The 24,990-nt window shown below is 40.1% G+C and overlaps 2 protein-coding genes across 17 annotated transcripts in view; both read left to right on the forward strand.

Annotated features, from left to right (window-relative positions):
- The window catches only part of LOC116440563, a 33,869-nt gene extending 21,016 nt beyond the window's left edge, over window positions 1–12,853 (forward strand). For 5 of the 11 annotated variants that reach the window (XR_004238669.1, XR_004238673.1, XR_004238672.1 and 2 more), the window contains one exon: window positions 11,534–12,853. The gene's annotated coding sequence lies outside the window, so the exon portion shown is untranslated. Of the gene's footprint in view, window positions 1–8; window positions 7,131–11,533 lie in introns of those variants that run through there. The other 6 variants (XR_004238674.1, XR_004238671.1, XR_004238670.1 and 3 more) reach the window with 6 other exon arrangements.
- A 481-nt stretch (window positions 12,854–13,334) lies between these two features.
- ARMC2 (armadillo repeat containing 2) overlaps window positions 13,335–24,990 on the forward strand; it is a 61,401-nt gene continuing 49,745 nt past the window's right edge. Inside the window, exons 1-8 of one of the 6 annotated variants that reach the window (XM_032101411.1) lie at window positions 13,339–13,355; window positions 13,828–13,880; window positions 16,050–16,150; window positions 16,378–16,625; window positions 17,243–17,315; window positions 18,702–18,870; window positions 20,074–20,284; window positions 23,517–23,567. In XM_032101411.1, coding sequence (XP_031957302.1) covers window positions 16,408–16,625; window positions 17,243–17,315; window positions 18,702–18,870; window positions 20,074–20,284; window positions 23,517–23,567 — 722 coding nt within the window. In that variant the 5' untranslated portion in view covers window positions 13,339–13,355; window positions 13,828–13,880; window positions 16,050–16,150; window positions 16,378–16,407. Of the gene's footprint in view, window positions 13,356–13,827; window positions 13,881–16,049; window positions 16,151–16,377; window positions 16,626–17,242; window positions 17,316–18,701; window positions 18,934–20,073; window positions 20,285–23,516; window positions 23,568–24,990 lie in introns of those variants that run through there. The other 5 variants (XM_032101410.1, XM_032101412.1, XM_032101413.1 and 2 more) reach the window with 5 other exon arrangements.

The raw sequence follows: 24,990 nt of genomic DNA on the forward strand, positions 1-24,990 counted from the left end.
CGTTGCAGCTGGAGAATGTTAGAAAGTGAGTCTACTGAACAAAACTCCTTGTGTTTTTCCCTTGTATGGGCTTGATCCAGGAGCAGTAAGTGGAGAGCTGAAAGGTAGAAAAGAACTGTCTGAAAAAGTGGTGTGATAAAAGAAGACAGCTAAAAGAAATACTGGAGCTTTTAAACCACTCCCACTTAGCAATGCTGGTTTTTGTACCTTCAGTTTCATCTGCTTCTCACAGTCTATCTATCCTACCAAATATGCCTACCTTTCAAAATTACCCCAGCTTTGGATGGAGGTAGCAGCAGCTGCAAGACCCCATAAGGTGTGATTATCTTTCTCCTGTCGATTATGTTTAAACATATGCTAAACTGTAAATGTAATTTTTCTAGCGTGACTCTGGAGTACACTTAATGATAGTCTTGTTACCAACTGACCTCCTGGTCCTGACAGAGATTAAACATCTTGGGCAAATTTTCATTGCTTGAATCCATGCCAAATCCTTTTAACGCGTGAAGGACTCGATCACTTCTAAACTGGTGATATAGTACAAACAAGGTTCAGTTGTTTGATGCCAAGATGCCTGCTTGATTTTTGCAGTAAAGGAATAGAAATTCATAATGACCATGGGAATAGCAAAAGAAAATGTATCTGTGCAGATCCTTGTTGATAGCCTAATCTGATTCCTCAGTACATCCTGCCTGGACAAGGTTGAGTGATGCAGCAGCAGCCAGCAAGTACTACAGCCATGCCACCTCACGTGATTAAAAAACATTATCTGTGTCCATGGCTTATCATCAGAAGCATAACCTCAGCTTTCAAAATAAGGGATATACTTTTTAAGTATTCATATTGTGGAAATTAAAGTAAGTTAGATCATGTGGTAGTGTTGGTTTTAGCAACTTGTACTTACCCTGCTCCCAGCATATTTAAACACACCTGAAAAATCTAACTAAACCTACAGTGGGGCTTTTTTCAGGGTTTTTTAATGCTCCGTTGGCTATTAACATTTCACAGCATGTCAAAACTGGCCTTTCTGATTCTATTGAGCCTTGCTGAATGGGAATTTTTGTATCATTTAAGAGCAATTCATTGCACTGCCTGTATTCTGTATCTTCTCCTCAGAAATAGGGATGATGACAGGTGATGTCTCAAAAGATAAGTAATCTTCCACTACATACCCTCTGTCTACAGTGAGTTCTCTAGATGTTGTACATGAGGTTCACCAGGAAAATTCATCATGGCATGTTACCTACTTTATTTATCCATTCCACTAGATACACCTACTAAAAATAGCTGTTCTTAGATGAGTGAATCTTGCCCTCTCACATGTCAGTCTGCAGGATCTAATTCTGTAGCTAATTTTACAAAACTGAAGAGTCATAAGATGAATGGGCTGCATTCACCTACTCACAAAATGGAAATTGTATCCTCCAGGGATATTTTGATGATTTAAAAATTCCTTAGGATACATGTCAATTAAAAGGAAAAAGAAAGAGGAAGCATTCCATACACCCTTTCATGCTTATTTCCTCTTCTTCACTGTTGTTTCCCTTTTATTGCGTCTATCCTCAGATAAGCCTTCTGTCACCGAATCAATTTTGCCATGTTGTATGGCTGTTCTTTTATCTTCTTTATTTTTGCATATTTGTTGTGGTTTAACCTGGCAGGCAGCTAAACATCGCATGGTCGCTCATTCACTCTTCCTCACCCCAGTGGAATGGTGGAGGGAATTGCTTCAGAAAAATAAAATTCATGGGCTGAGATAAAGATGGTTTCACAGGACAGAAAAAGAAAAAAAAAACCTGGATATGCAAAACAGGTAATGCACGATGCAATTGCTCACTACCAGCTGACCCATGCCTGGCCAGTTCCTGAGTAGCAACCTCTGACCACCTTTCCCCCTAGTTTATATACTGAGCATGACATTATGGGGTATAGAATGTCCCCTTTGCCAGTTTAGGTCACCTTGTGCAGTTGTGTCTCCTCCCAACCTCTTGTGCCCTCTGGCCTGCTTGCAGGTAGGATGGTGTGAGAAGCAGAAAAGGCCTTCCTTGACTTTGTGTAGCAGCAGCTAAAACACCCCCGTGTTATCAACATTATTCTCATCCTAAATCCAAACCACTGCTCTGTACCACTTACTAGGAAGAAAACTAACTCAGCTGAAACCAGGATAATGTTCTAGGTTACACTACTACTATGTGAGATAATATTTCTATTTCTTTCCAGGCATTTCCTGTACTTTTATTATGAATGACAATGAGATTGGAACCAAGTTCAGCATCAACCAATGGCTGATTAGTGGTTTTAGTATTTCTGATAAAAATGAGCAGATAACAGTCAAATTTTGAAGGAGAGGGTAATGATCGTAAAATTTTGCTCACATTTTGAGCTTTTGTTGATACTTCAAGTAGAGAAAGTAGATGACTCAATTTAACAGCTTCTCACCACTGGAATGGTTTTCTTTACACCATGACTGAAAACTGCACAGACAGGAAACCACAGAAAACCTTGCAAAACCTAAGTTTTAGGTTTAACATTGGCTTAACATTTAAGCCTGGTTTAACATTGACAATAAATGTCCTGTGCACTAATACAGGAAGGATGGGACAAATAGTGATTTGCTGGGCATAGGAACAAAGACAGAAGGAAAAATAAAGTCTTTCACCCAGTCTTTCCTTTCTGTGCTCAGAGGCAGGTTGTAGAATACAAGAAGTGATGAAAAACAGCAGCTGCAAAAATACAGAGCAGCCCAGCCTTTCTTCAGAGGTGGTGCTGAGCAGGTCAGCAAGGCTGCAAATTGAGGTGGGTTTAGTACAAGTATGAAACGAGTATATCTGCAACAGTCACAAGGTCATGCAAATATCACTCAAGTATCCATGAATATTTGAGCTGCAACTGCTGCCAGAAATTAAAGTGGCTTTTCTTCCAATGTAACTCTACAGGTAAAAAAATATTTTTGTATGTAGGATACTATCAATCCCCATAGGAAAGTTTGCGTTCCAAAATAACAAAGAATGCCTTTTTCCTTAGTTTATTTATCATGGAATAGAAGTGTCCACACAAGCAGCTTTACATTCACAATTATATTGTAAGATTTTTAGTGGTTCATTTTTTCAGTGAGTCAAGTCTTAAAACTATTACTTGACGGAAAAGCCCCCAACCTTTGAGGAAGAACAGGAACCATATTGATACTGATGTGTTCTGGAGATGGTACCCTTGTATGCAAAATCCATTGCCCTCTTTGGACAAATCTGGACCCTCACACAAAGCACTGTCAGCAATGAAGCACTGTGATTAGCAATTTAGGAAAGAAATGTGATGCACTCAGAAAGGAACCCAAAGAAGCAACAAAGATGGTAGCCAGAAAATTATATATCAGCAGTACTATTTCTAAAAATAATGGTTTCCAAACTTTTCCACGAGGCATTAACAGCTCTTTAAGGGATAATCTTTATTGCTTTGTAATGTACAAAGCAATAAACAGCTGCTGAGATTGATTAATAGCCAAAGCAAAGTGGAGGCGTGTAATCAATCTAAAAAGCCATTTATTGTGAGTATACTACAAAGCAATAGAGATTATTGCTGTTGCACAACAAACCATAACAGAGAAAGCACACACATATACACAAACAGTTGTTTTCTTTTCAAGGCTTGCAGTGCTATGCTGCCTTTTTCCTGAGCTTTTCTTTTTAGTGAAGGCGGGCAACTGGCCTTACAGCAAACAATCTACTGGGAAAAGTAATGCTCTAAGAACTTCAATGTTATCTAAAGGAGAAATAATATTTAGTTTTTTAGTTCTGTAGCTAGAAGTACAAAATTCCACGGGTATTCATCTTGTCCTTGGTAGTGGTACTGCTATTCACATTACCAAGAAAAACAAAAAGTGGCTCACCATTTAAAAAATTATCTAATTCATGCTAATGCAGAGCTCATTTAGAAACGAAGGCTGTTTACTTTTGTGGGGTATTTTTATGAATGGCTACTAAATAACTTCAAATTTTTTCTGAGTAATACTGAATGAAACAACTGGGTCTCAGCTCCAGCTATTTCCAGCAACTACCCCACCTAATTCTTTTAGTACAGCTTTAATGTAGTTCTTAATATAGTTTGGTTTTTGACTCCTCCAGAATCTTACCTCTCCACTAGTTTTAAACCTTTTAAAAAATTTGCATTCTGTTTTTTCCAGGTTGGATAATGCTCATTTGTTCCTGAATATAAATGAAGTATAAATTGCTTTTTTTGTTCCTTAAAGAGATGATATGAACAGAGTCTCTCACCCTTCCCTTTGGCAGAATAAACAAGCTGTGCCACTGTAGCCTTATGGCATGATGGGTTTGTCCTGGATCAGTCTCACCACCCTTCTCTACACTCATCCCAGTCTCAGTCTCTCTCTCCTGAATGTTGGTGCTCTGGATGGCACTGAGCTACAGAGGGGCTCCCAGCACTGCCTCCTCCTGACACACACTCGCAACATCTACTGGAAATATCTCACCCAGTAGACCCAAGGATCTAATCTGCCTTTTCCACATCCACTTAACACCTGAAGCCAGGGGTTAACTTGCACTTCCAGGCACAACTCGCATATTTCTGTTTCTGAACTGATGACCTTGCAGCTTATGACAGAAATTTGTATTAGTACAGAAGGGCACAAGCTTGCAATTTGCACTATTAAGTTTCACTCCACTTTTATTACTCTAGTTCTCAAGGTTATTCAGGTCTTCCTGTATCATATTGCTATCCCTTTCCTTATTAATGATGTCTCCTACTTCCGTGTCATCAGCAAATTTTATTAACAAACTCCATCTTCCTATTTTAAGGTAATGAATAAAAATATGACTGAAGATACATCCTTGAGGAACCCTTGGTAAAATACCACTCAAAGTCAGTTATCACAACATTAGGAACTGAATTCTCCAATTTCACATTTGCAGGAAATACAATTCAGCTCAATGAAAATGAATTTTTAGATCCTAGTGGATTTAAACTTTCCAAACTTTTATCTTCAAACATCTGAAAGTAGTTCACATCTGCAATTACCACAAATTTAATTACATCTACTTAAAATAATAGAATAAGAGTTTTCATAAATCCATGTACATACCTCTTTACAGCTATAAAAGTTTGGAGTATAAGAATTGTACTCACGATGTAGTGGTCCCTTTGATTGTTTCTAAGCATTTGACTCTAGTAGTTAAAATAATTGTTTTAAAATTATAGTTGCCTTAGCAGTCAATTTTACCATTTAGCCAGGCTTATATTTAATCTCTTATCACTTTCATACTATTCCTGCAAGTCACAACTTCGCTGGAGAAAATGATCTCCAGGCTTGAGATGACATTCTCCATGATTTCCTTTTCTCTGTGGGTCTGAAATTCCAAATTTCCTCATGTTTCCATTTTCAGCAGCCATACCATTCTTCTTTTAGGAAACACTATGGGCATAGATTCATGACCTTTGTAGCCCTTCTCTACTTTTTATCTTTTTTCTTCTTTCCAGCTGGAGAGTTCAGTGTCAGAAAAATCAATGAAAATCTTTCAATAATTATCAGTGATATTTCTTTTTTTCCTGCTGGTATTTATATGCAAAGGGATTGTCACTGAAGTACATGATCTTTTGTCAAAATTTTTAAAGAAAATTCCCACTTACAGAAGCCAAATTGAAGCTCATACCTATCTCAGCTGAGTCTAACCCTACATTTGTGCTCATGAGGCATCCTGAGGCTGGGCACACCACTGCTGTTGCTGCTGCTGGCCTTGTTTGAACTAGAAAGTTCTACTGGCAGAAGTTCTGCTGGCATGTGCTACTGACATAGCTGTTTTGGCAGGATGTGTTCACATTTGGCTGTTTTTTGAAGATGCAGTATGTCCTCAGATCATCAGGCTTTTATCAGCAAGAGAAATCTGGCACTATGGGAGGCTAACCCAGAGTATCTAGTGCCACATTTGGTAGATTGCTTTCTGGTCATTCTTTGTGGCATGTTGTGGAGCTTTAATCTATACTGTGAGGTACAATGTCCCATCCTAAAATCTGTGTAAATATTGGGTTGGATTTAAATATGCTTTTCTATCTTGTACAATAACCTATTTTTATATGTGTTGTTTCTCCATACCGCAGATTTCTCACTGCCAGAAAACCAGACTGTACCCAACAGCAGAGCTCTCTTGTTCATTTAGAGGAGATGAAAGGATTCTTTCATATCCAAAGAGGAGCTTAAAATGTTGGGTACTGTGGGCAAGTGGGACATAGAGACAATGAATGGTAGCTAACTATTTGCAGTAAGTGTTTACTAAACCACAAGAACAAATTGTAGTTTCAAGACATACTGTAAACACTGGATGAGGGAAAATTTCAGGGTTGGATGTCAAGTTTGTGTTATCCTCACAGCACATTCACTCTGAGTTAAGAGCTGCTTAAAGAGAAGACAGTGGGGAAATAGGTGGTGCCAGCATTCTGGAAAGCTGTGCCAATCTGGGCATTTTGGCATTATTTGAGGTGCTCAGAGTTCAGTAAGCTATACAAAATTAAGTATTTCCTGCTGCACAGTCTTTTCATGCTGGGTAATGTACTGGAAATCAGAAATGAACCTGATACAATGAGCTTTGCTGATTGTGGTGGAACAGTAAATAAGGTTTATGTCCAATTCAGTCTCATCTTGTTTTGAATATATAAAATGAAAACAGTGCTTCTCTGTGGTGATCTCTCTAGAGAGTATTTTATATCAATGCTGTTTGTGAGAAAGCCCATACTTTCCTTCCCATCTAAACTGTTGTCATTAATAGAGCTACAAAGCCAACCCTGGCAGCAAAGACAAGGCAGATCTGGTTGGAAAGGTGTTTGTGAAAACAAAAATGCTCTAACAGGAAAAAAATAACACCAACCCACAAAACTTTAATTTAGCAGTCTCCTGCAAAACACATGAAGGGTCTCATAGGGGCCCTCCACTTGAGTGGAGTTTCATCCTGTTTCCTGAATTCAACACAGAGGCAGAGACAGTGCTTTGTATTTTTCTATGACATTTCCAGATATTAGAGACCAGTGGATTCCTTAGATAGCTATCATACATGTAGAATATACAGATGTATGGAAGACACACAGAGCTTAGAGACCATATGTAGGAACAGAACCTGCTGGACTTGTGCATAACCACATGTGCAAGGCAAGTTCCAAACAATGAGTCTGACATGTTATCGACCTGCAGCACCTGTGGTCTGCAGGCAGCCTCTGCGTACATGAAAACAGGCTAAGAGAGTTGGGGTTGTTCAGCCAGTAGAAGAGAAGGCTCTGGGGAGACCTTACAGCACTTTACAGTACCTAAAAGGGGCTACAAGAGATCTGGATAGGGACTTTTTACAAGGGCATGTCATGACAGGATAAGGGGGAATGGCTTTAAACTGGAAGAGAAAAGGTTTAGATTAGATATTAGGAAAAAAATCTTTACTGTGAGGATGGTGAGACCTGGAACAGGTTGCCCAGAGAAGTTGTGGATGCCCCATCCCTGGCAGTGTTCAAGGCCAGGTTGGATGGGGCTTGGAACAACCTGGTCTAGTGGAAGGTGCCCCTGTCCATTGCACGGGGTTGGAACTATATGATGTTTAAGGTCCCTTCCAACCCAAACCATTCTATGATCCTATGACTTTTGAACTTTTGCTGAAAACTAACAATTCAGTACTCTTAATATGCCCTCCCACCAGATAAAACTTGACAGGAGAATCTGTTTGGTGGAAACACAAGGAATGCTGATGTAGATACCTTGAGAAAGTAAATAAGATCACCCTGTTAATGCACCAGCTCTATTCAGTGAATCCCCTTACTCAATCAGCTATGTGTATTCAGTGAGCTCCCTAATGGGTTCTGTATCTCAACAGTTTTGACTTTTTCCACATCTCTGTGCCCAAAAATCCCTTCCAATTTAGTCAGTTCTTGGTATTCTTCACCACAGGCTTCTGTGAATTTTAAGCACAGTGTCTGAGCTCAGTATGCTTCATAATGAATGCACAGCCATCGTAAGTTTTGCACAACAAAACGCTCATAAAAGAAACACCTTGAACCACTAAACTGAAGGTTGTATCTTCTGAGAAAAAAAAAAGCCCTTTCTTTTTCACCCTTCACTGGTTCTTAACTCAGTTTTATAGGCTCTGCATTGGATTGCAACATTCAATGACCTTCCCATTTTTCTTCCAAATCTATTTATTCCTCAAAAAAGGCTGTTTCTCCAATATTTCTTCCTGCCTGGCCTGAAGAAATTTGGGTCTTAAACCAAAGTCATGTGGAGTTCTGTCCGTCTAGCTGTGTCAAAAGGCAGAGGAAAAGCAGGCATTTCACTAACATGCCAGGGATTTCCAGCCACTGGCAGAGGCAGCAGAAATATCAGGAAATCAATGAAAGCAATCACTGATGTAGGGACAATTACGTAGTGGGTGTGAAGCTGGTAGGTTGCTGACAATGCTTAGTTAGCTGGTAGAAGAAGTCTTTGCATGCTGTGTGTCAGCACAAACATGGGTACAACTGAAGGATATTTCACTTGGGAAGCTAGTGCAACTTCACTGGGAAGTCTCAGCTTTTGGCTGGAGGGTTGAGCACTGAGCATGGAGGGAATCAGTAGCTGGTCAGAGAGAGGGTAAGGGGCAGAGTTTGGAGGATGCAGTGGTCAAACTACACTAAGCAATGCAAGCTAGAGATTGATTATGGCAATTTCCAAAATCTAAAATTTCAGCCAAATCTGAATAAGATTTTAAGAAATTTTTAAAAATTTACATCTATCACAGAATATTTAAGGTTTGAAAAAAACCCTGGAGACCACCTAGTCCAACCCCCTTGCTCAAAGCAGTTAACTGGAGTAGGTTGATCGGGGATTTTTTCAACCAGATTTTTAATACTGCCAAAGATGGAGACCATACAAGCTCCATGAACAGCCTGTTTTAGTGTTTGACCACTCTCATCACAGAAATTTGGTTTTATGTTTAAATGGAGTTTCCTGTATTTCAATTTGTGCCTTCTTCCTCTTGTTATTTCACTGGGCACCACCAAGAAGTCTGTCTCCATCTTCTTTGCACCCTTCCTTCAGATATTTATACACATGGATAAGTACCCACCAGAGCCTTCTCCTCTCCAGACTGAACAGTCCCAGTCGTCTCAGCCTTTCCTCATACTAAAGATGCTCCAGTCCCTTAGTCATCTTAGTGGCCCTTCTCTAGACTCCAGTATGTCGCTGTTGTACTGGGAACACCATGACTGGACCCAGTGCTGCAGTTGTGGTCTCACTGATGCTGTGTAGAAGGAAAGCATCACTTCTGTCTACTTGCTGGCAGTGCTTTTCCTAATGCAGCCCAAGAGGCTGTTGGCCACCTGTGCAGCAAGGGCACACTGCTGGTTCAACTAACGTCAGCTGGGATCCCCACGTTCTTTTCTGCCAAGCTCCTTTCCAGCCAGTTGGTCCCCGGCATGTACTGGTGCATGGGGTTATTCCTCTCTAGGTGCAGGACTTCACTTCACATTTCCCTTTGTTGTACTTCTTGAGATCCCTCTTGGCCCAGGTCTCCAGCCTGTTCAGGTCCCTCTGAATGGCAGCACAACCATCCGATGTACCAGTCACTCCACCCAGTTTCACATCATCTGTAAACTTGCTGAGGGCACACCCTGAGGATGAGTGGTCCCCAGCTGCATTTTGTGCAGCCAATCTCAATCCCTTGAACTCTGCAGTTCTGCCAAATTTCAGTGCAGCTCCATATCCATCCTAATAGCCCATGCTCCATCAGTTTGTCTGTCAGGGTGTAATGGGAGACAGCCAAGAGCCTTACTTAAGATAAACAGCGTACACTGCTCTCCATTAACCCACCAACTAGTCACCTCATCGTATACCCAGCACTCTTTCCTGTGACACATTTCCCTGCTGCATGTAATGGAGATCTTCATAAACTTATTTTACCAAAACTTATTAGGCCGCTTGGTATAGGGGTTGCTGTAAAATGAACTGCTCCACTTGCCTTTGTAATGATCTACAAGTGATACAAAACAGAGCTTGTTAACCAGCACGTGTCAGATGGTTTGTGCAAGGCTGAATATGACAGGAAGATTTTTGTCCAGACTGGCAGTGCAACTGTTGTTTAGTTTTGAAAAAGAGGAAAGGAATATGAACAAATGGGGGCTGCATTGCCACTTGTGCTGCTCAAGTGGCACTGGAGGCTGCTTTTACAGGTCAGAAACTAGAAGCAGCAAATGTGATCAGTGAACACTTGCTGGGCAAAGTGCTTAACACTGTTAACTAATTCTGAATTGCATTGAAATATAGCCCTGGTATGTTAGGATATTCAGGTTAAGTTTCATCTCTAGACAGATTTAAGTTAGCCAGACCAAAATCTGAGACTGGATACCAGCACAAAATCCCTTTTGTGATTTTCAAATCAAACAAAATTTTTTTTAAAAAGTAATTTGAATGAATATGACATAATCGAATACTTTGTATTTTTTCATTAGTTAGGCAGAAATGTTCAGAACACACTGCTTTTACCTTAGCAATCACTTCAGCAAATACTAGCTTACCTAGACCAAGTCAGTTTATAGGTTTTGATGATATTTCCATCCTAAAGCACTGTTACTGCAAACAAGATTTAATTATGTACCTACATTTAAAAGAGGTGCTGAGAGAATTCGTTCAATAAAAAGCACAGGAGAGAAAGGATTTAAGTGAGAAAGTTGTACCAGTTGAGACAGAGCAGAGACATCACAAAAGAAATATTTGCTGTAATTGCTAAAGCTCAGAAAATGAATAAAATTTAACTTTTCAATTTGATGACCTAGAAAGCAGAGAGGAAAAATAATGTGCATATGAAAACGATTAAAGAAGAAGCCAAGAAAGGAGGCTTAGTGGGTTTAACCGGGTGGATTGAAAAATTGTTTAAAGAATGATGAGATAACAGTAAAAAGAAATTCAAACTGGCTTTACCAGGAAACAGATCTACACATTTTTCTGTGAAACTTCCCTTGTATTATTTCAATAAAAGAAAGATTCAGAAGAAAGTAACAGAAAATGAGCTAACTGTGAATGATCTGAAAATAGCATACATGGCACGTGCACACACACATTCTTTTGGCTTTTAAAGAAGAATATACAAAGAAGAGAGGGTACAATAATAACAAGGTTTTCATTACTTATGAGGTGTTGAACTTGGCTGCAAAAGAAAGAGGACTAGATGTCTAATAATTAGAGATAAAGTAGAAGCTGGCAGAGATAATGGCATGTGTTATGTAAACCCGGTAGTGTTACACACTGAGATCTTTTTACTGCTATTGTAATGCCTGTCAGAATCAAAAAAGGAACTGGAAGAGGGTATTTTTCTAGAAGAGAGGGGCATAACAAAGCTTATAATAAAAATCAGAAAGACAAATTAAATTTAAAATATCCATAGGGTTCTTGTGTAGCAAACATGAAAAAGTAAAAGTTACATTAGCAAGCGATTAGTAAAAGGAACTTCAAGCTAGTAAGATATATATATATTTACATATAAATATATGTACAAGATGAATTTATTTGTGCTTTCAGATATATCTGAAGTATGTAATAAAAGAACAAAGGAAGAAGCTTGGTCAGATGGAGCTGTATTTGTTGTCTTTTTCTATTATTCACAACGAGGTAACAACTACCCTCCTACAGCAGTTTTTAGATAAATTTCAAAATGCATTCAGAGATAGCGAACAAAGACTGTCCTTGTCAGTCATGAACAACCCACTTGCCACAAAAGGCCTGTCTTTGTTGTTGTTACATGTCTGGAGATTTTCTGATACAGGCTGTGATCGCATTACCCATTGCAATAGCAGGAGGCACGCAAGGGAGCTATTCAGCGAGCCTCCGGTGCACCTGGCCAACGGGATCCTGAAACCTGGAGGGGGATACATTTTTGGTGGGACCTTGCCAGGAGGCAGCCTGGGGAAGTCACTGCAAGTGACCCCTTTGTGCCGCTCCAACAAAGCCATGTAGGCTGTGGGGCCCATTTGCTGCTTTGCTGCAGCCAATGTGGAAATGTTAATCTTTTGGCCTTCCAGAGAACAGGAGGCAAGCGGGAGATGCGACAGCACTTCTGCCCTGCCAGGGAACCACTAAGGTGAGCAATCTAACCTTCACTGCCTGACCAGAGTGACCCAGGGACAGGACACGAGTTTGTGGCTGCTCCTGCACTGTGTCTGAGCCCAGTTTTGACTGTGGAAAACTTTCAATGTCTCCATTTTGAACCTGTAAATCTGAGCTCACAGAGAAGGTATCACAATGATGCTGACACTCCAAGAGTCAGAAACAGCTAACAATTCGCCCAGAGAGTTACAGAGAATGAGAAGGGGGTTGGGAAAGAGTCTTGCCTTATCATTGAAACCGGCGCCATAGCTTTAAAGGAGTGACCCTGAATAAAGGACCACCTGGGATTTCATCTAATCATCTGGGGTCATCCTGTGACTTGTCAGCTCCTGCTGTATCATCTGTCTGTCTATTGTCACTTGCTACATCTCTTGTCACCTGTCTGGCCACAGGTCCTGTGCCCTTTATAATGCAGGAAATCAGAGCCAGTTCACAGCCTCTTGATTCCAGCCACCACGGAGACTCAACCACCAGTGACCGCCAACTCAAGAAACCCACCAACTCAAAAGAAGAGAAAGATTGAGCATGAGGACTAATTACCGTAAGAAGCAAGAGAATCATTAAACCAATAGAAGGAAAAATACTAATTAATAGGAGAATTCGCCAATGAACTGTGATTTGTTTGCTGTGTATTTAGTGTAATTGAAATGGACTGCTCATGGAGGTGGTGGAGTCACTGTCCCTTGGAGGTGTTTAAGGAAAGACTGGATGTGGCACTTAGTGCCATGGTTTAGTTGACATGGTGGTGTTCAGTCATAGGTTGGACTCGATGATATCAGAGGTCTTTTCCAAGGTAATCGATTCAGTGATTCTGTAAATTTTTGAGAATCTTGAGTGCTTGATTTGTGTAAAACTTCCACCTTGCGCCCTGCACAGAATAAAAACCGTCTCCTGTCTATACCGGGCCCCGTGTCTGTGTTTAGCATCCCTAAACTGGCAACAACAGCAGGTCACACCGAGTGACTTCTGCCAGCTGTGCCCTGGGCTTGTGCCAGCCGCGACCACGCCCTCCCTAAACGTGGGCCAGGACTGGCCACGGCGGAGAGCCCTCCACCAGGAACCCACCGTCCTGCGGGCCAACGCCGCGACAGGAGCCGGCACTGGCACTGCCCCTGGGCTTTGCGGACGCCATCCCTGGGACTTGGGGCTGCCATCCCTGGGACTTGGGGCCGGCATCCCCTAAATCTGGGCCCGCCATCACGAGCAGGCGGCTGCCGCGCCGCGCACGCGCCCGCAGGTGCCCGCGCGTGCGCCTCGGGGTGCCGGGCCGGCCCGTCGCGGCGGCGCGGTGCGCGCGGTTGCTGTGGGAACGGCGGGCGGCTGAGCGAGGCGGCGGCCCCGCGGGGGCGGGGGCGGGTCCCGACCGAGTGCCCCGGCAGCGCCCGGTGGCCCCCCGGCCGTAGTGCTCGTCCCTGGGGGTGCCGCCTGGCCGGGCGGGGGCGAAGGGTCGGACTGTGCGGGAAGTGGGGCGGGAGGGTTTGGAAAGCGGCCGGAGAGACAGAACCCCAGTGCCGCTTCCCGGCAGCTTTCACGTGCCCGGGAGAGAGGCTTGATTGCCGGGTTTGGGTTGGGACAGCGTTTATTCCACAGGTGCTGCTTATTTGGTGAGTTCCTCTTGGACGTGTTGTCCCCACGGCTGCGCTGGAAACCCTACTCCGCTGAGGGTTGTGGACTCAACTTGTAATTTTGTTCTTTTTTCTCTTTGATAGCGATTTCTATGCGTCAGAATTTCACCAGGGTGAAAGTGCATCAGTTGTGATTGGTGAGTTGCTGCTGTTCAGAATTATGTCTAATAATTGCTATTATTTGCATATTCCTGAAAGGAGATTGTAGTGAGGAGGAGCCCATCTCTTCTAACGTGTCTGCGGTGAAAGGACAAGAGGAAATGGCCTTAAGCTGAGACAGGGGAGATGCAGGTTAGATATTAGAAAAAAAAAAAAACATCACTCTAAGGATGGCCATGCATTGGTATAGATTGGCCAGGAAGGTGCTGGAGTTACCAACCTTGGACGTGTTTAGGAGGCATCTGGATCTGGCACTGGATGATGTGGTTTAGGGGTTACAGGGGTAGTGCGGGGTTGGCTGTTGGACTTGATGATCTTAAAGGTTTCTTCCAACCTCAATGATTGTGGGATTCTTACCAAACCTGTACCTGTGTGCTAACCATTCCAGAGATTTGCTAGGGCAGACAGAACATGGATTCAGATATCAGAGAGCGGAGTGTTCACAGCTTGAGTACAGGGCTTCTCTTCACTGTACTTAGTGATTGCAGGTATACCCACTCTGCACCACGGCAATTAAATGACACTGGTCTTGAGACATGCATGACATCTCATGCAGTCAGCCATGCTTCTCTCATCTTGACTGAACTGAGATAAGAGCCGTGAGGGTACAGCTCTCTCGCTTTTGGACATTGCTTGGACTAATGTGTGGATCTTGTACTGCTGTCTACTGCTTCAAAATCTTCCTGTACAGCAAAGACCAGACTTCTGGAGTAAACAACTGGGGAATAAAGACAAGCGCCCAAGTATGGCTTTTCAGACACTGCTGTGATACTCTTCCACCTTTCAGCAGAGAGTCAGAGAGCAGCTCTTCAGCTGTGCAAGTTAAAGGCTACTTGGGAAATGGTGACAGTAGTGAGGGACAAGATCTGTGTGTACCAGTTATGCTGTCCCCATCAGCACTGCAGCATTCCCTCTGTCTGCTACCTGCTGGGATTGGAGAGCAAAATTACGGAGTCACACAATATGCTGAGTTGGAAGGAACTCACAAGGATCATGAATTCCAACTCCCAGCCCTACACAGGACTGTTCCCAACTGTATCAGACATAAGACCTACACAGAAGGTCTTCCACTTAAGGTCAAAATTCTGGCTCCCAGTAGCTGGGGGAATAGGGAATTATAGTCTACCTTCCTTTTTTAGTGAGGACTGACTGTATAATTTCTCCAGACAGCGGCAGTGGAACTCCTTACTTTTTTTTAATCACATTGTAATAGCGGGAAGAGTAAGGAGCATAGAGAACAAAATTCAGCCACAGCGAAGATAAGTAATATATTGATGGTAGTCAGAAATATTAAAAACACTGATAGTCTCAGGCTCCTGATCTGTTCCTGTGGGTTTTTTAATTATGCATGATTTAGCAAAAGAGGTTGGTGCATTTTACCTTAGCATCCAGTTCTATGTTGCGTAGTTCTTTAAGAGCCTGTGCCAGAATGTGCAGGCTCTTAAAGAAAGCAGAAGCAGTTGGAAAAGTAAAACTGCAGAACAGGAAGAACTGAACTAACAAACTAAGGATGTAAGAACTTTTTTCACTCCATAGTTTAGAAATAACCAAGATGATGGTGTCTGATCCACTGTCAGTTCATTGTCATAAACTGTGTGAGAGAATACAAGTTGCCAGATGGTCTGAGTCACAGTGCAGAAACATATTTTTCTTTTTAGGTAAGTTTGAAAAGCAGAAGAGGAATTTTGGATGGTGTAAGACTCATGATGAGTTTGCTGTAAAATAACAAGGATGATACCTACAGAGAACTGCACCATGATAGTGATGGGTTGTGCGGGGCCCAGGGGGTGATGGAACAAGTCTGTCACTGCCCACTGCATTTCCCAGAAACTGCAGCAGGACAGAATGCTGATTGGAAGTTTGGGTTGATGACTTACATTAGTGTTGTCTTTCTTTGCATGTTCTTGGGGATGGGTTGGGGACTCATTTCTTTCAGAGGAAAAAAATGGATTGCTTGTTCTTCCTTGTCTCTGCTTATCAATTGCTGATAACTGTGCTTAAGTTACTGATAATGATGCCTCTTGAACCTATTAGGAAGCTGCTCTTGCTAAGGTCAATAATATATATCGGGTTTTTCCTACGTTGGAAAAACCTGGTCTCTTTATAGCATATTATTGAATCTTTTTTTGGCTGTGATGTTTCCTAAGTAATCAGGTGTCAAGAAACAGATTTTCTATGGAATTGTAGATGACCACATTTGGCCATGAGGAACAGTGATGTATTTTAGCTCCCTGTAAAAAAACTGAAGGTAGGTTCTTCATGTCAGATGCTTTCTGTTCTTGAGTATTTTCCTACAGAACTGGGGAATAGAGAGGGAAATGCAATATCAATGTACCTTATTTCCCACTATTTCAGCACTGTCTAGGATTTAGTTACCCTTTTAAACTATATTGTGGTAGCATAACCAGTGATGAATTAATAGTTTGTAATTTAAAACTAGCATAATATTTTGTGCCTTTCACATGTGTCTTCCAGTGTTCTTCCTGTGCAGTACTCTGCAGAGGAATGCAAGCTTCAAAGACTGAAAATAGAAAAAAACCAGAGCCGTTCTACCGGCTGTCAGTGGCAAAGCCTACGACCAGTTCTGATATTGTAAATGAAGCCAGAGGTGCTCTGCGAACAGTAAGAACTCAGAGACCATTCACACCTGCAGATGAACAAAGGAAACTTTTTGGGTCTCGATCCTCACGATGTCCTCAAAATAGACCCGCTTCAGTTTTTAGGTACCATGGCTTTAAGATTTTTTCAAATATCCTTTAGCAGCAAGAGATTTGATTCTGTAATTATGCTTCCGGTGATTATTTTCCCTGTGTTAATCTGTATTCCTAATCACATCCTTTGCCTTCTTTTAATGGTCCTTACTGTTGGTGTTAATCTACATGTCCAGGAAGTTCCTGTGGATTAGAGCTACCAGAGGCAGTCATTACACTAGTTTTCTATGTGGAGAATAGTATAAGAATATAAGTCTGTTACTTACCTTTTCTTGAGACATTTGAATGCTTTTAATTGAGATAGTCTTCAGCTTTTTTCCTAGAACATGTGAAAGCTTGCTTGTTTCCTATAACCTATATGCTAGATCTTTTTTCAGAGCCTTCTGGGATCTTCTAAATGTAAAATTTTAGGTCCTGAAGTTTGAAATGCTCATTTTCAAACAAAGCTTATACTACTTCAAAATTATTTCTAGGTGGAGTTTTGTTGGCGTGAAGTGCTCTTGTCACTTTTCCTTTCTTCCCTTTCTCCGTATTCACTGGCAAAGGGAAAAAGCATGCAATTAAAAAACCCAACTGATTGCAAAACACTGGGTCTGCTTTATTCTAACTATGTTTCATTTCTTTGTTAGTCTTGATGCATCCAGTTTTGATTTGGCTGAATCAAGACCACTTTCTGGTGTTCGTCTGAGCCCACTGGCTAATGTAAGTACTCTGGAAATAACTCATGCAGTACCCATACAGTGTCTCAGTAGTGTTAGGAAAAGATTTAAAGACGTTGGGGGAAAATGGAGACTTATTGTCATGTCAGTCTGAGACTTAAAAAGTCAGTTTTGTCTTTTTTTCCCCAAAAGAGACCTGAAAATAACTTAAGCTACTTAAATATTGCTGTATGGCTTTATGATTCTAAGTGACATTAGCAAGAATCAGAAGCCGAATACTTGATTCAGCTTTCTTGTGTAAGTTTACTAAAATAGATGAAGTTCATGAGCGTGAATGTGAGCCAACAATGTGCCCTTGCTGCTAGGAAAGTGGCTGATGGTATCTGGGGCTGCATTAGAAGGGGTTTTGCCAGCAGGTTGAGGGAAATGATCCTTTTCCTCTACTCGACACTGGTAAGGTCACGCCTGGAGTGCTGTATCCAGTTCTGGGCTCCACAGTACAAGAAAGACATGGAGCTACTGGAGAGAATCTGATGAATGGCCACAAAGGTGATGAAGGGACAGAGAGAAAGGAGAACTTTCAGCCTGGAGGAGACCAGGGAGGATCTTATCAGTGATTTGCTTTATCAATGGAGATCAGTTAGTACGCTGTAAATGGAGAGCTTGTGTTAATCATGATGGTTGTGGGGAGTTGGTCTCATCTGTTGGCTTCTTCAGCTAATACTGTGGAGAGCTCTGAAGAATCAGCTGGAGACTTTCTAGTGGATTCTTTATTTTAAGGAAATTGCTATCAATCTTAGAGGTCAGTGCTTTTATGTAGGGCAAGGGCAGAACAAGTGCTTGGTATAGAGATTTGGGGGCTTATTCGCATCCTCTAAGATGCAAGATACTGTCATAAAACTAGGACTTTGATGTTTCTGGATCTGCATGATTTGTCTCAGTGTGATAGGAAGTAGTACATAGGATGTGAACATATTTGAAGTGTTTTGGAAATGCTGTTTTAATGCTCAAAAACAAATCAAAGAATAGATGTATCTCTAGAATTGTTCGCAATAGTCGTTGGCACAATATTTTCTTTGATAAATAAGCTTGCTTCAGATGTAGTTAAATGAGTATTTATGAAGAATAAATAATTCTGAGTTGTTCTACTCAAGCTAGTTTTTGTTTTCTGCACCCCTGAATGTTGGCTTTTAAATGGCTTTCTGTGGGGATAATGGTATAGACATCTGGTTTGTTTGGTGGAATGGTATCATTAGATTGAGGATATGAAAATTTCTTAATGAGCAAGCCAATGTAACTTCTGTTCCGTTCTGAATTTAGCCCTTTGTTAGAAATTATGTGGGTTTCTTTTTTTTTTTTTAATTTTTACTTACATGAAAATTAAATTATCTGTGCTTTGTTTTAAAAGTCTCCTTTATCTTTGTCACAGAAACGAGTACTAATCACTTCTGAAAAAGATGAAGATTCTTCTGTTTTCCTTCCAAAACCTCCTGCTGATGCTGCAGAGGTTAGAAAAGTCAGCAGTGCTGGGAAAGACTTATTTAGAACAACTTCTCTGGGAGATTTATTTTCTGCTCAGGCGGTTCCTCTGGGTCAGAGTGAGAACATTTTGATACATCTTGTTTGCTAGAAAAACAACTGCATGATGGGTTTTAATATTGGTAATTACATGAATTATTAATATATGAAAGGACCTCTGTGTCCTTTCAGTGTGAATTTTGGAAGTATTTAAATGGGTTTAAGGCAATTTTGAAACTGTGGTTTCCCAAAATGATGCTGGCTTGCACTGCTGAAAGTGAGTTGAAAGCTACTCAGATGCCCCTTTTTCCTATAGGTTTCCAAGTAATGGAATTTTACTGAAAGTTGTCTTCAGTGCGTAAGATTAACATTAAATGCTGACATGTTTTAAGAGATAACGAGATGCCATCATCTAAGGAGATTCCTTGACAGATTATTGAGCATAAAAGGAGAAATAAAAAGGAATGATATGGCTTGACAGGCTTCCAACTACATTGTATTTGTTGTTAAGAGTTTCATTAGTGGAGACTTAATAAAGGTCACTAAATGTGGGATTTAAAAGTAATTTTCTTGCAGATGGGAAATGGCATCTTGGCTTCCTGCATGTTTGCTCATGATGAAGTGTGCTGGGACTCTGTCTTTATTGAAGGAAGACTCATTTGTTATAATGACAATTCTTACATTGCCCAGGATTGTTACTTTACACGATAAACTGAATATCTCACTTTTTACCTTATTGCAAAATATGTAAAAAGTACTAAACTTTACTTCATTATTATGTATTTATTCTATAAATATATCTTTATATAATGTACCCCTTCATGTAGCCTTAATAAGTTGATGTTACTAATTGAAGAAGTTGAGAAGCTAATGTAGTTGTAACCTGCCTTGATTCCTTCTCCCCTTTTGGGATCATGCAAATGTTTATGTGAGGGGGTTTTTTGTGGAGGTTCTTATTGTGTATACACAGAAGCTACAGGATTAACAGCTGCCTTTTTCCTGAGTTCCTTCATAATATTCAGGTCCTGAAATACAGTCACTTTTTTCTCAAGGTACAATCCACTCATTGGTAAGAGGGAAATAAAAGAAGATGGAATATTAAAACTTTAAAACACAAACCCAAAAGACTTTAAGAAATACTGTTCATAAGACATTGACAACCTTACTCTTAATAGTCTTAAGCTTTCTCAGCTTTTGATACAAGCAAATTTTGATAATGTAGCACGACAAGCAGTAATTCATAGGAGCACTTGAACAAAATGTATTCTCTTTGACTATTTCAGATGAAGAGAAGGTAGATTTTGAAGAACCAACTATGATGATGAATAATCTTGACAGAAGTAATAATAACTGCTTAGCAGAGCAAAAGCTGTGCACATCATTTAATGATGAAAGTGGACAATTAATTTGTAATGAGCATATCACCAGATCAGGAAGTGAAGACTCCATAGAAGGGACACCAGGAAAATTTTCACTTCAGCTGCGAGGAGAAAGGTCAGCATTGGTAATGTGCATCTTCCACACAACCCTCTTCCTAGATACTCAATTGTGCAAGTATCAAAATGCCTAAAATTATTGGAATTTGATGATAACATTACATATGCTTTAAAATGAAACTGTATTTAGATTATTAGAAAAACTTACATTTCTTCTTTTAGGAAGTTTCTATGTTCAAAAGACTAATTTGTAAAAAATTGTTGATAGAAATTTGTTCGATATGAAATAACTTTTGTTTGATCATTAACATTGCGAAACTAAGTCTTCTAATCATTGCATGTAGAATCCTCAAGTTCAAATTTGATGTGCTTGCTTTTGCACTTTAGTCTTGTTGTTTTAAGCTGCTATATTGCCTTCACATAGTTTGACAGATGAGTAGAGCCATACTTTCAGTTCTGGTATGTGATCATACATCAAAACCAGGCTTAAACTCATTGGCAATAGAAGCAGAATTTTTTGTGACTTTGAATTTTTAGTTCTTTTTTTTTGGATGACCAAATAGGTGTAAGAGATTAACGAGACTGACGTGCCTGCAGTCTGTTTTTACTGAACCTGGAATATCATATCCGTTCTTTAATTCATAATCAAGTAATTTGTTTTTCTTTTGGTTCAGATGTGAATTCTTGCACAAGGAGGAATAGTCCCATGGCACTATGTGTACTTGGTGTATCAGTTGCTGCATTAGTAGTCAGATGAACAGCTGTTTTGTGCTAGTAACATTGACGGATCTGGCAATCTCAACAACAAAGAATGAAAAACACTTTATTTTCAAAACACATCCTTATAAAAACTTGTGCACTCTTAAAAATATATATTTGCCAGTATCTTCTTTCTAGCGTCTTTCTATGCGTAGGGAAGAGTTATTTCCCTGGATATTCTTAAGCACCTTTGATATTAAAGATTATAGTCTTAATTTTATATTATGAAAGGCCTTTCATTTACTAACTTGATGATAGCACTTAATAGTTCAGAGAATGTTGTCCATTGAGACTGTTACAGGAAATGATACATAACAGAGCTATCATAGCACTCTTTTATGTTAAACTGTAAGCAGGATTTTTAAAAAAGATTCTGAAAGAGTGAAGACTTGTTGTAGCAAAGAAAAAACTCCATGAGTGTGGAGGGAGGAAGAATGAGAAAATAAGAGCAGAGATGAAGAATGTAGGTGAAAAAAAGGAAAGTAAAGCACCAAGGAGAATGCTTCACTGCAATATAATTTTCTCCCTTTAAAATCAGTGGTCCAATAACTTCTTAGACAAAGACTATTTGGGTAGTCATACCACATAAATTACTGTGATTAGAATTTTATTGACTAAAGGTGTGGTGTGAAGTACTTTAGTGTTGCAGTGGAAATGGGTAGTGCCTTTTGTGGAATATGCGTCCTGCCATTCTCAGTTCTGCTTTCAGTTTGGGTTGCTGTTTTAGTTGATGGTGTCCCAAGTTCCTCTAATAGGAAAGAATCGGTTGATACTTTTGCTAATTGGAAAGAATGACCTTCCTGCTCAGTCATAGTTTTAAACTTGCATGTATAATTGAACAGCTAACCCATTAGACATGCTTCCTGTCTGTTCAAAATTATACACTTCTCTTTATAAGAACGAGAGCTCTGCAAGTTTTTGATTTTGCATTTTTGTTACTGGTGCTTTTTTACAATCATGAATCTCATACATCAGTTAAATTAGATCTCAAATTACTGGCCTTAAGATAATACAAAAAATTGCTTTCCAATATTGTTCTGACTATTTTTCTCCAAAATGGAAGAGGAATATAACATTCCTCCATCCTTCTGTCTTGAGTGCAAGATCTGTATTTTTGAATGGCCCATTTTTACCTCTCCTGTGGGTTGTGGATGCTTGCTGGGTACTCAAGTCAGAGATGGTTTTTGCCAATGCTGCCTATGCGAGGCTTCCTGACACCCTTTACATGCTCGTATGGCTTAGAGTACCACATACATCTGCAGTGCTGCAAGATGCATAAGAATAATACAAAATGCTTTCCCTTTAGCCACAGACAAAGGTCTCTCATCGATATCAGCCCAAGCAGTTCATGCCATCGCATGATGGGATGGCCGTAGATAATCTCAGCTGCTCTCACGTTCTAACTCCTTGCTAAGACTTAGACCATAGAGCGCATTAGTCCAGTCTTTGTGTATGATACTACACAAGTCATGCAAACCTGGTTCGATGTGTTTGTGTGAGTTCAGAGATGTTATTCTTCATCTGACAAGGCAGTTGAAAGGTACCACAAACCTAGCCTTCCATATGGTTTATTGAGTTTGGTCTTCGTGATAGTTGTATGTAAAAGGCTCCAGAGCCACAGAGGGGTCATTGCAGTGAGAGATTTGGCATTCTTTCTCAGTAGAACATGTTTAGAGGTACTAGATGATTGTAAGGCTAGATTGCATCTGGTTCTGTGTCATAAATACTTGAGGCATCTTGTATGGGGTTATGAAATATTTTCTATTTAAAGTATATTGCATTCAGGAGTAATAGGGTGAAAGCATAAAGGAATGTGAAATCTTTTATTACCTAGAGTCCTGTCATTCTCTATGAAGCATGTGTCAGCCTCAGTTCTGTGTCTCAGTGACTTAAAATCCTTGCAGGTATTAAGCAAGAGGATTGTAGAAATAGTACACTTTGTACAGTAGAAGGTGCGTGGAACTTCCTACTCCTCTTTTCCTACAGTTCCTATACATGTACTGAAATAACTTTCCTGATGAAACTGTTTTTCTGCTAATGAGGAAACAGTAGAGCATGCCAAAACAGCGTGGCAGATTCCTGCCATTAATGCTATTACATTTATTTTAAAGAGAACAGAAGGGAGGTATTCTTTTCCAGCAAGAGGCTTGCTCACTTTCTATCTGACATTCTTTTGTTGTTCCAAAGACTGAAGAAAAGAACGAGCAGTGCTAATGAAATCACTACTGATTTATAAAGGTACTGGGGGGAAAAAGGAGAAAAAGACCTTTTGAGGGGAAAAGTTGTTTGCCATTTTGTTTGCAGTTCTGTTTTGCAAATAACAATCTAGTTGTAATAGAATAGGTATATTAATTAAAGCAGATTGAATTTATTGACATGTTGCCTCAAGAAAGCTAGGAACAATTTCTGGCAATCATAAGGAAGCTCAGTTTTGTTTACATCTTCCTCCAGCCGTTGTGCCTTGCCATCTATTGTGATTGCTATAGAAGTGAAACTTCTAAAATGTTTTCTGCATTCATATGTTTCAACAGAAGTGTCAACAGTAATGGCAGATTTGCTGCTGAAGAGCAGCAGTTTCCCTGGTGAGAAAAGATGATGATTTTTTTTCCTACTCCAGTGTCTCAGTATTCTGAAAGCTTAGATGTTATTCCAGGACTCCTTAAAAGGAGAGGTGCCTTCAGTGAGGAAGAGTTTGGAGGCAAACAGTTCATTGCCAGGTGGCCTGTTCTTTTTTTAATAAGTGAGTTTTATAAAGAGCTACAAAAGGATTAGCAGGTGCTGTAAAGAAGATATACTGTGCCCTGTTTTCTCTCACCATTGGTCTCTTTATTAAATGCCTGTTTTACAGTATCCTTGAGATGTATTCTTCTTCCATGAGAGTAGTTTCTTGTACTTTTTTAGAGTTTTGGAATATGTCAATAGAAAATGATAGAAGCAGCGGATTAAATGATAAAGGGAATCCTATAGAATAGGATGGGTGGGAGGGCCACTGGAAATCACTTGTCTCTGGTTGCCTAAACGGCCTTCACATCTGTGCCCAAAATACACTATGCCCAAAATTCCTTTTCTCTTCAAAGCAAAAGATTTCCACAGAAGAGAGAGATTTTTTTTTTTGCTAAGGGGAACACCCATTCTGTTTTGCTTTGGATGACTTTTTTGAAATGAATGACATGGGGTGGATATTGGTTTATTATATGGTTTAGCTGATTCTCCAGACTTTTTTCAGTATTTTTCTCCTTTTTTTTTTTTATTACATATATTGACAACTTTGTGAATTCTCATAAAGACAGGGAAACAGGAAATTAATGTACTCCCAACTAATCTTTATCTATTTTTGCCTCAGTTCCACTGGCTATTTGGACCACTAATTTATAGAGAAAAAATTGCGTGGTGGGAAATCTTTCACAGGTAGAGCTTTCTACAAAGTTTTCCAGACTGTGCCTGGTTTGGTATACTGAGAGAGCACTGGGAAAGAGGAATTCTTTTTTTTTTCAGAACTTGTTACAGACTTCTAAAGAAAAGGGTAAGAGGTAACTTATCTCTGGTCTCTTAGCTCACAGAAGAGACAGTGGAGTTTAGGCTCATTTTTACAGTGTGCTCCAAAGAGTCTTTCCCCTCTAGTGATTCGTTTCAGGCCAACATCATTGGTCTCCAAATCTGGGAGATCTAGTTCTTATTACCGATTGAATTGTAATTCTGTAATGGGTAAGTGTGCCACGCAAAGGGTAAAGAAAGAATGCTAATTCAGTCTAGGTAGACCTATAGTAAAAATGGATTTAAATTTATTTTCTTTTTAGAAATGCAATGCTTATGCAAGGTTCAGGTTAGGAAGATGATGGTGATGTGGTTTTTAGACTCAAATATATTTAGGCTAATGTTTTAGGTATTTTTTATGGTTAGAATTAGACTGTCAGTTATCTGCTTGTGTAAAGATACCACAAATAGATACTGTTAGTGTTTTCAGTATTAGACAGAATATGTAAGGACTGTGAAGAATAAAAAGGA

The sequence above is a fragment of the Corvus moneduloides genome, chromosome 3 (assembly GCF_009650955.1).
Source record: "Corvus moneduloides isolate bCorMon1 chromosome 3, bCorMon1.pri, whole genome shotgun sequence".
NCBI classification, from domain to species: Eukaryota; Metazoa; Chordata; class Aves; order Passeriformes; family Corvidae; genus Corvus; species Corvus moneduloides.